Genomic DNA, 12458 nt, shown 5'->3' with positions numbered 1-12458 from the left:
GGATCTTGTAATTGAATTCTGTGTTGTAGTTTCAGGTAAAATTAGTTTTTTTTTTAATTTTATTGATCTTCACTCAACAGGATTTTTTTTTTTTCTTCATGGGAAGGACACGCCTACATGCATGGCCTTACCTTTAAAACATTTTTCCTTTCTTTCTAGTCACTGAGTCCCAAGTTTCAGTCTCCCCCAGAAAACTGGACCTCACCAGAGAGAACCTGAATGCTCTGCTGGGCCAGGATCTTTTCAAGAAAACCCCTTCAATCCTCAGCAGGGGCAGCACTCAGACCAGTGGAGGACGGGGAACAGGTAAAGGGGGGGAACGAATATGGAGGGATTAAGCAGCTTTTTTTTTTTTTTTTTTAAATTTCATTTTTGCCTCTATTACAAATTAAATCAAATTATTAGCAGCGCAAACCAACCTGCTACAAACTGCTACACTTTGCTATGTAACCTGTGTAAACCTAGTTTATGGTTTACACACAAATGTTTTGATGTGAATAAGAAGAGATGCAAACAGAGAGGTGAGTCATGTTGTGTGGCAGTTTTTCAGCCTTGAAAAGACTCCTTAATTCATAAATATTTTGTCCTCGGAGAGTGGTGACAAGCACAGATCTGGAACAGCAGCTAGCGGAAGAGATAATTAAATGTCTTTGCTCCGAAACTAAATCTGGCCATGCTAGTAATACAGAAGGGATTAGAGACCCTTAGTGAGGAGAGAGAGAGGTCATTATGCACATGCTTAATTGCAAGCAGAGGGGAGAGTGAATTGAGAAGAGGAGTTATTTATGCGATTTAACGGCGTCTTCTTTGATATCCTTGTACATTCTGCTGGTATGAAGTTGTTCGTGTCCTTGAACAGATCACTATGGGAGGGGATGCTGCAAGACAATGAAATGTCAGCAGCTGCTGCAGTTTTAAGGAGTAGCAGAGTCAAATTTATCAAACTGATTCATCGTGTGGTTAAACTGCTACACTTCCTGCTTTGCGGAATGTGTGGAATCTCAAAAACATCCGCCGCTTTTTTTTTCTTTTCTTTTCTTTTTATTAAACGAATAAAAAAATCTGGAATGATATGAATGTTTTGTTTCCTTTTTGTTCTGTTTTTCTGAGATGCCACCTCGTCCTCGCTCGCTTCCTTTTAAAATCTCACATGGTTAACAGCATTATTCCAGGACCAATCGTTGCTTTAAAGAAAGTGTGGGGCCAGAGATGCAGCGCCAGCCTCTGCATGGCCGTGTTTCCTCCCCGCTGCCTTTCCTCTCCCATCAGCACAGCAATGTGCCGTAAAGTTCGCCTGTGTCTACACACTCAGCAGCTTCTCAGTGCCTCGGGGGTGCCGGGGACGAAGAGCGACAAGGAAAAGGATGTAGCGGTGATAGATGTATCTATGCACACGGGGATAAAAATACTTTAATGGTGGGAATCTCCACCTGATTCAGCAAATGCCCCGTCGCTACTTTATTTTTATTTCTTTTAAGGGTCAGCGTTATTCAAGTGCTGGCTATATAACCTCGTCACACAGTGAGGGGGAAAAAATGTCTCAAATACCTTTCTTGTCTTTTCTTGTTTCTTAGTGAAAAGCAATCACAAGAGCCGCCTTAGGGAGATTTCTCGAGAAGTTGCCCAGAAAGCAGGAGAGATGCGTAGGGCGCATTCACCCCGAAGAGAGCCTGATAGGACTGGTCAACACAGGGTGGAGTCACGCTACAGAGGTGGGTTGCTCTATACAGACTGCAAAACTGCACATACACAGAATTGCCAGGTGTTGCTTTACAAAAGCCCAGCCTTCCCCCTCCCTTATATCACCCTCTGTTTGGGAGCAATGTGTTAGAAAGGGGATTAGGTGCTGACGTCTGTTGGTGCCTGCCTTGATCCCTGTAGTCCTGTAGTCTTCACCAATATTATTAAACACACCAGAAACTAAGCAGATCAAACCAAAGAGCAACAAATGCTGATTTTAATTTTTTAATTTTTTTTATTCTAAGGTTTAAATTTGATTCCAAAATGTATTTCTGCACAAACTTTTCTCACAAATTAAGTCAGTGTGCCTTAATGAGTATGCTGATTAATATAGGTTACTTTAATACTCCTTCAGCATATCATTGCTTTCATTAAGTGTCAGTGTGTGGGGGGGATTATCAAGCACAATATAATACACCAAATCCACCATGACAACAGCGGTAGCCTGTGTTAGCACAGAGCTTGCATCCCTTTATGAATAAATGCACCAGGTTAAGGCAGCCTAGTGTCATTGTTGTGATGAATGGCGATTCTAGAGGTGACACTACGGTTAATCTAAGAAGTATAAATTAACCGTATCATAGCTCATTCTCAGACTCTCGACGATACGAAACAGGAAAAGCTCAATCAACTTCCTCAGTAGCCTGAGGAATTTTTCCATGATCTTTAACCGTATAGATTTAAACATCTTGCCCTTCTCCCAAAATGATTTACAGTCATGTGTACATTTGACATTATTGAGGTGGCAGCAGAAAATTTTTAAAACAGGCCGGTATCGTGGTGTATATGTGAGCAAAACTGTAGACAGCTCTGTTTAAAGTGATTTAACTGTGCCACACAGTCAGCAAAATCCAAAGCAGGGGACTCCATCTCTTGCAGGCTTATTCCCAAGAATGACAGTTTTATGTGAAGAATAAAATTTCATTTTTGTACGCTGAAAAAAGGATCAGGTTTACCCGTCATTTAGATGATGACTCCCGTACAAGGCAGGGAGCCTTTAGCTGCCAGCTTTAGGTTAGGGGAATGCATTTAACAGATGATCCTTGCAATCTAAATTTGCATGACACTAGTTTTTGTTTTATGTAAAAAGTACCAGATTTTGCTTAAAAATGTAGGAGAAGACTTAAGTATCAACGTTGTGAAAGGAAAACATGAAAAATTTGTAATCCAGCCCAATAACAAGAAGTATTCAGAGAGCGCAAACCTCCGCCAAGGCTGCTCACTCTCTGGGCAGCATTTAATTTTAAGGTAATAGTATTGTATTTTGTATATACTTATTTTCTTTTTTGTGTTCTTTTTAAAAGTACAGTAAAAACACATTTGGGATCAACTTGAAAGAAGACAAATGTGAAATATAAAACTGATGTTAAAGGTTAAAAGTGACATGATATTTGGATTCAAACTAAATGTGATATTTAGAATCCATTTAATGAAAGTTTGACCCTACCTGACCTTGAAGAAGTGGCCTAAGGTCCAAAATAATGTGGCATTTAGAATTCCCATATGTCTATATGTTAATGCAAACAATAAGAGACATACAGCACTATTGTCACTGTGACTTTCACATCCATCTATTGCCCTTGAAGGACAGGCCAGAGGTCCAAAGTCACATCTTTTAAATTTGTATAAAGATCTTTGCATATGTTAACAATACAACGCACACTTGTAGGATTCATAGTTTCTGAGTTGTAAGGTTTTTGTTGTCCATTTTCGACCAATAAATTATGTTGTCCTTGAAGACCTCAGTGGATGCAAGACAAATTTTAATGGATTATTAACATGACTCCACTCGACACCCCTAAAATGTTTTCTCAAAATTTATTCTAAACTTTTCGAGCTGTCAAGTTTACAGCCAGAATGATAGGAAGCACGCAAATGCTTCTTGATAGAGATACTAGGAGACTGTTTACAAAAATTATTGTAATTCCTAAACAGTTAATGCAATACTTTGTCGAACCACTTGAATTCAAATTGAAAGTCAGTGACGGTGGAGTTCAGTCTGATTGTCTGAAAGTGTTCTGTAGATATATAAAGATGCAAATTTATAAAAAAAAAATGTATCATTGTCCAAAACTTTATGGGCCAGACTCTATGTAGGAACACACCGGTGACATCGATATCTGCATGGATGTCTGTGTCCATGTGATAGCTGGCTGCCCTCTGTGCACACAGCATGGAAGAAACTCGACTCCTTGTGGTTGTAATTTACACTTTCCTGCCTGCTGCAGACATAAATGTCAGAAACTCCATTGTCATCATGCCCTTCCTTCACTCTCCACCTAGCCTTGCTGTTTTCTTAACACAGCCCTGTCTTATTGTGTGGAAGTGCCAGTTTAAGTCAATTTTTACCTTTTGCAATGAGATTTATGACACTTTCCTTTTGTAATATCGTTCCTGCAACATGCCAGTCGAAAAAATTCTAATAAATATCCTCTACAGATATATTAGTTTAAGCTCTTGCATGAATTTTTTTTCTCGCTCTCTCTCTCTCAGACCCAGCTCACGACAGGACCTACTCCCGCTCAGCTTCACCTCCAGAGAATGGCTTCAAGCAGTACCTGGAGACTCGACTGTACAGCAGCCAAGGAAAAGGTCCCACTCGGACTGAGCGAACACCGCAGCTTGGGGGCCGGTCTTCCAATGAAAATTCTCGTTTAAGGCACCAAGTGCTACCTGATGTGCCCATTGTAACTAGTCGTCATAACAGGCGGAGACTAGATCAGATCTCAAATGGATACGATACAGACAGCAGCCAAGACTCCAGAGGGCTTTCTGGAAATATAGAGAACGGCCGCAGCAGGCCCGGTCGAGCTTGGAAGCCAATACGGGAAGCGCTAAATGTAGACAGCGTATTAAGTAGCGGGAATGTAAGTCACGAACGAAGGCAGCACAGCCCCCAGACGAGACCCAATAGTCAGTCGCCCTCACGTGATCGAGATTATCTGTGGGGAGGCCGGGAAGAACGTAAGCCAAAGAGCCTGATGACCATCTACGAGGACGAGCAGAAGCACGAAATAGGTGGCAGCCGAAGCTCTCTGGACTCGGACAGCCGCGGGGGCCACACTGACAAAGACAGAGCAAAGGGCTCAGCAACTCTTAAAGTGCGCAGTGACAACTGGAAGATTCAGAGAACTGAATCTGGATATGAGAGCAGTGATAGACTGAGCAATGGCTCAGCTAATCTCGACTCGCCCGTTGTAGAGAACATTTCTTCCAAGGACCTCCGGCCCATACCTGAGCTGCATCTGATGAGGTAAAACAGATCCTTCCACTTGGGTTTACATCACCCAGACGCACCAAAACTCTGCACTGCAAAGCATGATGCAGAGGAAAAAAAAGCTGACACAATATTTCCTGCATGACGACAGCATCATAGAGGCGCTTTGTCATCTCGTGGCCTACTCATTTAAGGACTCGAGTCTCGGAAGTGCTGCCATTTCTAAATAATAAAACATTACAAACAAACTGATCTAAGAATAGCAGGTCTCATTTAACAATAAATGCACACAAGGCAGATGCACAAATCCTATTTTGCTGGGCTGTCATTTGTTGTATTTGTAGTTCAGGGCTTGTTTGTAGATAATGATCCCATATAGCTGACAACTCCTGTACGCAGCAGGGGCAGCCTCAGATAGCTGACTTCTTCAAAAGCCGGTGCATTATTTAAGCATATCTGTTGACAGTACGCTAGTAAAGAGTCTCCTTAATTATTAATTCTTCAACATGATTTAAGATGTTTTTGTGACTGGTTTGGGTTAAAGCTTGAAGCCACTAAAACTGTGAAATTGTGATTTTTTTTTTATTGTATTATTTTTATTCTCTATCTCTAATACATCTTATCGATCTAAGAGGAGATAAAAGCATAACACTTACAATAAGATGTCTGGGTTCATACTGGGATGCAAATCATGCTACTGCACTGTCTCTTTGGAGATGCAACTATGCACTCAGATTCTAACTAAAGTCGTTGTTATCCACCTTTATCTGCTCTGAGCTCGTGGCTCTTTTAAAAAAAAACAAATAATAACTATATTTTTTGTGTTTTAGGGATAACTTTCCTCAGAGAAGAAGTGATGAATTGAAGAGTGACGTGCTGTACTCAACAATTTCCATTAGTAAGTAACTATTGCTTTAAGTGAAAAATTAGTATTTTGTCGTTATTCAAGTAAATCTCCAGATGTGTGTACATTTTTCGTCACACATTAGAGGGGAATAGATGAAAGCATCAGTTTCTGACAAAGGCTCCGCCCTGATACTGAAGATACTTCCTCTCCCCAATAGACTTCCATGTGTTGTAAGGACCTGAAACATTAAGATAGTATGCTGCAGTTTCCTTGATTTATTGTTCTATCAGTCGTGTTAAGGTCACAGCCTGATTGAAGGGATACTGTATGGAAGTGTGCGCTCTGGTTCCAGACTGACTGGCCCTGACCTTTTTTTCCTGAGTAAAGTTTATGTTATGCAGCACCTAGTGAAATTACATGAGCTCAAAGGAAGAATGAGCCCATGTGGGGAACAAGCTTTGTACCTTCAACACTGTTATTTTGGTGTGGAAAAATACTAGCCAGGCTCAGTTTAATTTTATTTAATTGGCTGTCCTTCAGTGAATAGAAGAACAAATGGAAAATGGTAGGGGGGAGGGAAAAAAAACCTCAAGGACCTTTTCAACTGTTAACTGCGGTGAATAATGGTTTCTTTCTACAGGAAGTACAATAACTTTTAGATTCACAGGGATGCAAAATCTGGGGTGAAAATCGGGTTTAGAGCTCAGAACTTCTGTTTTAAAAGGAAAAAGAAACGATGAGTCTTAACTATGAGTCATGTTGCGAAGTTGCAGTATTTTTTTATTTTTTTTTATCCTCTAGGTAGGATGGGAGGGAGATAAGGTGACACGAATAGCACTAGGGGGCTTGTCTCCTGGACACCCTTGACATTCTTTATCTAGCATGTGCTTGCTGATGCACACTATCAGCACTGCAAAAGGAGCGAAAGAAACTATAAATGAGTTAATCCTGAATTGGAGGGGGAGATGAGTGAGCTTGTTGGGGCCACCCAGCTGTGCCCAGCCAGACAGAAAATGCCACGACTGGACCTGTCAGAAGGTGGTATTCAAACACCGCTCAAATAAAATGCAGTTTTACAGCTCTGCAGTTATTTCAAGTTCCCAAAAGAAAATGCAGGTATGATCTGAGGTTCATTGCCGAGTTAAATATAGCTACAACATAAGGGTGGCAAGTTGAGAAACAGAAGCATCGCCGGTCTTGTTTTTGTCTGTGAGCATCAGCACATGCAGAGAGATTTATGTGACTGAAGCCCTGGCAAGGAGGCAAAGACTACTGTGGCATACACAGTTTTTAATCTGGCAAAATGTAAAAAAAACAAACAAACTGTAGTATTGCTTTAGTTTAGTTATTGCTAGTAATTTTAGGACAAGCACTCATCGATCCTCTCATTTATTCATTCAGGCTGTTAAGGAATTATGATTATATCTGTATCAAGCTGCATCCACTCATCCTTCTCTCTCTCTTTTGTTTGTAATGTTTCACAGGGCCTGGTTATATTTCAAAAGTACCCACAGCTGTCTCGTAGTTCACAAATGTCTTGAAATGTTGCTTTGTGAACTGTCAAAGCTCAACCTTGTTTAAAAAAAAACAAACAGAACAAAAAAACCCTGAAAGGGCCTTTGAAGACTCTTCTCTGGTAGCTATTTTTGAAATCAGTATGGGATATTTACGCCTGGCTGCCTGCAAATTGTATTGACAAGCCGCAGTAAATGTGTCCAGAGTCAATTTGGCACGAGTTCAGTGGTGGTAGTCTGGCGTGAGCTGCAGTTTCAGAGAAGCCTGAGCAGGTTCCACTAGACCATTAAAGACTAAAATCCTTTCGGAAAGCACATTCGTGTGGGAGGGCAGTTGTGAGGAGCATTGTTGACATTTTTACCGCAGATATTCGTTCTTCTGATGGCTTGTTGCACTAGGAAAGAGATTCGAGTCGGGGCCTTTTTTGCCACCTTAATGACAGAACTTTTGACACGCTGTGAAATCGTACGTCCTGCCCGCCTGCCAGCATATTGGACGGACACTTGAACCTGATGCGTTTGTCTCACTTTTCCTTTACTGGCTTCTGCAGACCTCACTAGTTATCTACAGAAATACACTTTTGAAGCTGTTACAGCTGTTTGTCATCATCATCATAGTTGCCAAAAGTCAACTATGATGCTTTCTGATCTAGTTAAAAAAAAAAAACCCCAAACTGACATGACAATCAGAAAAGGTTAAATGTCACTGAATTTCATCCTTTATACCATTACATGGATGCCTTCTACATTCTGTTTGCATACATCTTTTATAGCTGTTTATTTGTGTCCATGATGTAGCACGTTAAGAGCCAGTTGCTTGGCTCATTAATGCCACTTAACAAGCCAGTGAATGATGCTAATGAGTACACATGTACGCCACGGCTTTTGACCTACTGCCGTGCCATTACCATGCTACACTGAAACATAAAAAAGCCGTGCCATTTCCCAACTTTTTGTGATTCACTTATGTGATATTTCTTGTTCAGTTTCCCTGCTTGGAAACTTGGAGTTGCAAACCTGCATCCCCTTCTGATTGATGTTCCAGATGTTTTAAGTACATCAGACAACACAAGGCTGGAATCATGACTTGACTGCCTTAAAGCTACATTGTGTGCTATTTATTTTCTATTTTTTGTAATAGTCAAAAAAGGTCAACGAAACTTCAGCAAATTAAAATGATACCAGATCAGTTCTTGATGACCCTCGTTTAAATGTTTTAAACTTTCAAAGCTCCTTTTCTTTTCTTTCAAACTGATTTTTTTCTCATGCTTTCTCATTCTCTTTGTGGTGTTCACATTTTTAAGCACTTTAATTCATACTTTCAAGTTTATATTGAAAAATTGGAAATGTTATTAGATCAATCACAGAACCTGGAGGATTTACCAGCTAAGTGCTAAAGTTCAAGTTTTCTCTCTGCATTGTTGCACGTGACGTTAAAGACGGAGAGGGGATTTTCTACAGAGAAAATCATCGTCAACTGCATCCCTTTTTGTTATCAAGACTGATATTGTTACGGTTGCTTGCCAACATCACAAATCAGCAGCAGCATCAAATTGGGAATTGTCGCATGGTCTTAGCGGCTTAAAAACGCAATAGTGTATGTAAAGTCTGGAGTCTGACCCCGGCGTAATTGCATGCCAGCACAAAGGATTTAGCCACTAATGCTTTGAGAGAGCGGTGGGGGGTGGGGGTGAGGGGGTATGCTGACACATCACAGATGGTCCTCAGCCGCTCACTCCCTTCCTTGTCCTGTTAGTCAGCTGTTGTCTGGCGCAGGCCAAGTAAATCACACACGCCCAGCTAACTTGGCAAAGCTCCACACCCGACCCCGTGCAGGGACCTGCTTCTAAACATGTGTTTGTGCTGATCTCATGGCTAAAATCAACCATCAGCCCCAAGTACTAGCAGCATAACTCAGGCTCATCTCACTGGAATATGTTTGGCCTATAGGTTAAAAGACTGTTACTTTCGTCTGTTGTTGTATTCATTAGTTTTTAGACTGAATTTATGAACCAGTTAGAGTTCAATCAAGGTCCTTATTGTTTTATTAGGACTGTTGGCTCGAACTTAACAGGCCTGGATATGAACCCAGATTCCCTTTGAGGGCCCATGTTCTTTGGCTGGATCAGACAGTCAGAGTGGTACACTGGGGCCTTGAGGGCGCTCTGCCAGACTAGCTGCTTTGATACTTCCTCTCGCAGCACCAGGCAAAAGGCCTTACCATGACCCCTGTTAGATAACATGTCTCTGCAGGAGAGAGACAGGAAAAAAATAAAGTAGATATTGTAGCAATATTCAAATGGAAACCCGTGACAGATGCTACCTGGCTCTTATTTTGGACCATCTGTTTGTGATAACTTTACAAAATTAGGGTCTTGTGTTATAAAGTACTGATGAAAATGTATTTTTTTTGTGTAGATGAACCAGGGAGAAAATCTCCTGAACTCCAAGAGTCCAACATGTTGTCTGATCAGCTGTTACAAAGGTAAAAAAGGTTATTCAGCAGTGCACATTGTTAGCGAAATGCTTCACTTGACTTTTCACAAGTTTAAGTGAAATATAAATGTTTCTGTTTTTGCGCTCAAGCAGAAGAAGAGCCCTCCGGTACACACCCGGGATCTTGGAAAAGAACAATGGCCTGGACGACGAGCGAGAGAAGAATGTGGACAGCAGCCCTGTGCCTCCCTACTTAGCAAAGACCAGCAGCTCTGAGTGGAACAGCTCAGATGACCTTGTTGGACAGTTTTCGGAGCAAGAAGAGAATGGCTCTGGCCCTGCAGACTCTCTGTCTCACAGCTTTCCTCTACCTTTACCTCTCAAGACTTTTGGCAACAGTCGCACAGACCCATCTGGCATCCACTCCTTACCACCAGAGGTGCCAGAGTGGTTTAGCTCCCGAAGCGAACCTAAAAATGGCTCGTCTCCCCACTCGCACACAAGCCTCCGGCGGTGGATCGAGACGCCTGCCGAGCACAGGCTTTCATCAGATGCCAGCTCCAAGTCGGGGTCGTCAGACCAGGAGAGGAACGATCTGTCGGCCAGCGAGAGCGACGAGAGGTTACCCAGTCCAAAGTCCAGACACGATGATGGTACAGACTCTCAAACTCTGACAGATCGAGTTCTTCCCACCACTTACTTTTCAGTGGATAACTGTATGACAGATACTTACCGGGCCAAATACCACAAGAGGCCTGCCGTGTACGTGAGAGCACAGGACCATACGTCATCAGGGGAGAGCGATGTCGAAGGGAGGGGGCACCCTTTGACAGATGTTCAAACACTAGAACCTTCCAAAAGCAGAACAGAATCAGGTATGCAAAAGCACAGCGCACTTTTATTAAGACCTCACATGCACCTGTTTGGTTTAAATCTCTGACTGATTCTCTGGCTTTTGTTTTTCCAGGCATTTCCACTCCTAAGACTTTTGCGAAGTGGAATCCAGTTACTCCGAAGGGTCTTGATGAGCATGGTTTCCTATGATTTTTATGGACTGAATGATTCTGATGGCTGGATGCCAACAGGAATTGTTAAGCACTGCGACTGCTACAGATTGACTCGTATGTGGAGAGGTATTTTCTCTTGTACTTGTCATAACAGCTAGTTGGACATGAAACTGGATGCCAAAGAGATTGTACTAAAAAAAAAAAAAAAGTCAGGTGTCTTTAATTAGCTTTCTAGCTACTAAAAAGCTTTGAACAGTGAATTTGCACAGCAGAAAGGTACAAACAGAATTATGCCTAAAAATATTTTGCTGGATTTGTGGACGCAGAGGGGTTGGGAAGGTAAAGAATGTGTCACGTAAAACCAACTTACTAAACAGCAGATGAAGTGATTTCTTTCTTTGTTTATGCCTCCTAGTCGCACTCTTCCTGCACATCCTGTGGAATGCCCTTATTTGTTTAACTATTCTCTTTTCAGTGTTATGACTGAGGTGTCTGCCCCAATTCTGTCAGTTATACCTGCCTGTCAGGGGGTTTTAGAAGGAAAGGTTCCAGTTGTGGTCAGAAATCTCTAGATATGCTTTTGGCACGACTTAAAAAATGGATCCCAAGGATCCGTATGAATGTGAATCTCCACGACATCCACATTAGGTTTTAGCTGATGAGACATCTTTGCACAATCCGTAAAGCCAACAGACTCGGGTCCTTGTTTGCGCGTGAACTTGTGCAAATAACCAGCGTTGGACTTTCTTCCTTCTCTGCCTCTGTCAGACACTCGTGAGAGGTTTGGTATACCAAAATAACTGTTCAAGAGTGAGGGAGGGGTGTTGGAGTGGGTTTAAAAGGTGATGGGTCAATGTGTTAAATTGATTGCCTGTTGGTAGAAGCCTGCGTCAGATCCTTACTCCTCATTGACACCTGCACATATCCCATCATCTTTACGGAATTTTCTTTTCCTTAAAAAAAAAAAAATATATATATGTATGTCTTTGCACTGTTTTCCTTGTTTATTTTTTTCTTTTCACACTCCTTGGTTCTGTTATTTTTCTCTTTAGAAGAATAATTTCTTTGGATTTTGGTCACTTGATTCTTCGATAGCTTCTGTGAGCAGCACGTCTGCACTTGGAGGACACGAGATGATTTAATTGTGTCATCTGGTGATCAGATATGGCTTTTGCTTTTTTTTTTTTTTTTTTTTTATGAAGGGAGTTACTAATAATGTGTTGTGACTTTCACTGGTTTACTGTTTTTGGTTCAGATGTTTTATATATATATATATTCAGCAGACTAATACGCAGTGCCTTTTGTATTTTTCTGTGTTGAGGCGAGATTAAATCGAAGCCATGGTTTGTACAATTTGATTTTAAAGAATTTTTGTAGCGTTTTAATTTTATTTTTATTGAACAGTTGTCAAATAAACAGCTCTACTTAACCATATCTTCGTGTCAGCTCTTGCTTTCGGGGAAGCAAAGCTTAGAACAGGGATTTGAGGAGAAATCAAATTATCCAAATAAACTCTCCATGATGATAAATGTTGCCTTTTGGCTGGAGCATGGACGTCGCTGTGCAAGGCAGCTGGTGGGAAATGTGGGGTTTTGCTGCCACCTGCAGTCGTGTGTCTTGAATGCACTTTTTCATATCATATAACAGCTACCCAACTACAAATATACAGTTTTATGATTTTGATTTTTCCATTGAAA

General features: G+C 41.4%; 1 protein-coding gene across 2 annotated transcripts in view; it reads left to right on the top strand.

Annotated features, from left to right (window-relative positions):
- The window catches only part of usp53a (ubiquitin specific peptidase 53a), a 31051-nt gene extending 18856 nt beyond the window's left edge, over positions 1–12195 (top strand). Inside the window, exons 11-17 of one of the 2 annotated variants that reach the window (XM_085451431.1) lie at positions 160–306; positions 1575–1712; positions 4234–4993; positions 5788–5855; positions 9737–9803; positions 9908–10629; positions 10722–12195. In XM_085451431.1, the coding sequence (XP_085307557.1) occupies positions 160–306; positions 1575–1712; positions 4234–4993; positions 5788–5855; positions 9737–9803; positions 9908–10629; positions 10722–10798 (1979 nt within the window). In that variant the 3' untranslated portion in view covers positions 10799–12195. Of the gene's footprint in view, positions 1–159; positions 307–1574; positions 1713–4233; positions 4994–5787; positions 5856–9736; positions 9804–9904; positions 10630–10721 lie in introns of both variants that reach the window. The other variant, XM_085451430.1, reaches the window with a different exon arrangement.
- Positions 12196–12458: the final 263 nt, after the last annotated feature.

The sequence above is a fragment of the Copadichromis virginalis genome, linkage group LG3, assembly GCF_057382275.1.
Source record: "Copadichromis virginalis isolate Kocher_CV1m ecotype Utaka linkage group LG3, C_Virginalis_male_GT1.1, whole genome shotgun sequence".
NCBI lineage: Eukaryota > Metazoa > Chordata > Actinopteri > Cichliformes > Cichlidae > Copadichromis > Copadichromis virginalis.
The sequence above is the reverse complement of the archived record's forward strand: the minus strand, read 5'-3'. Positions and strand labels throughout refer to the sequence as shown.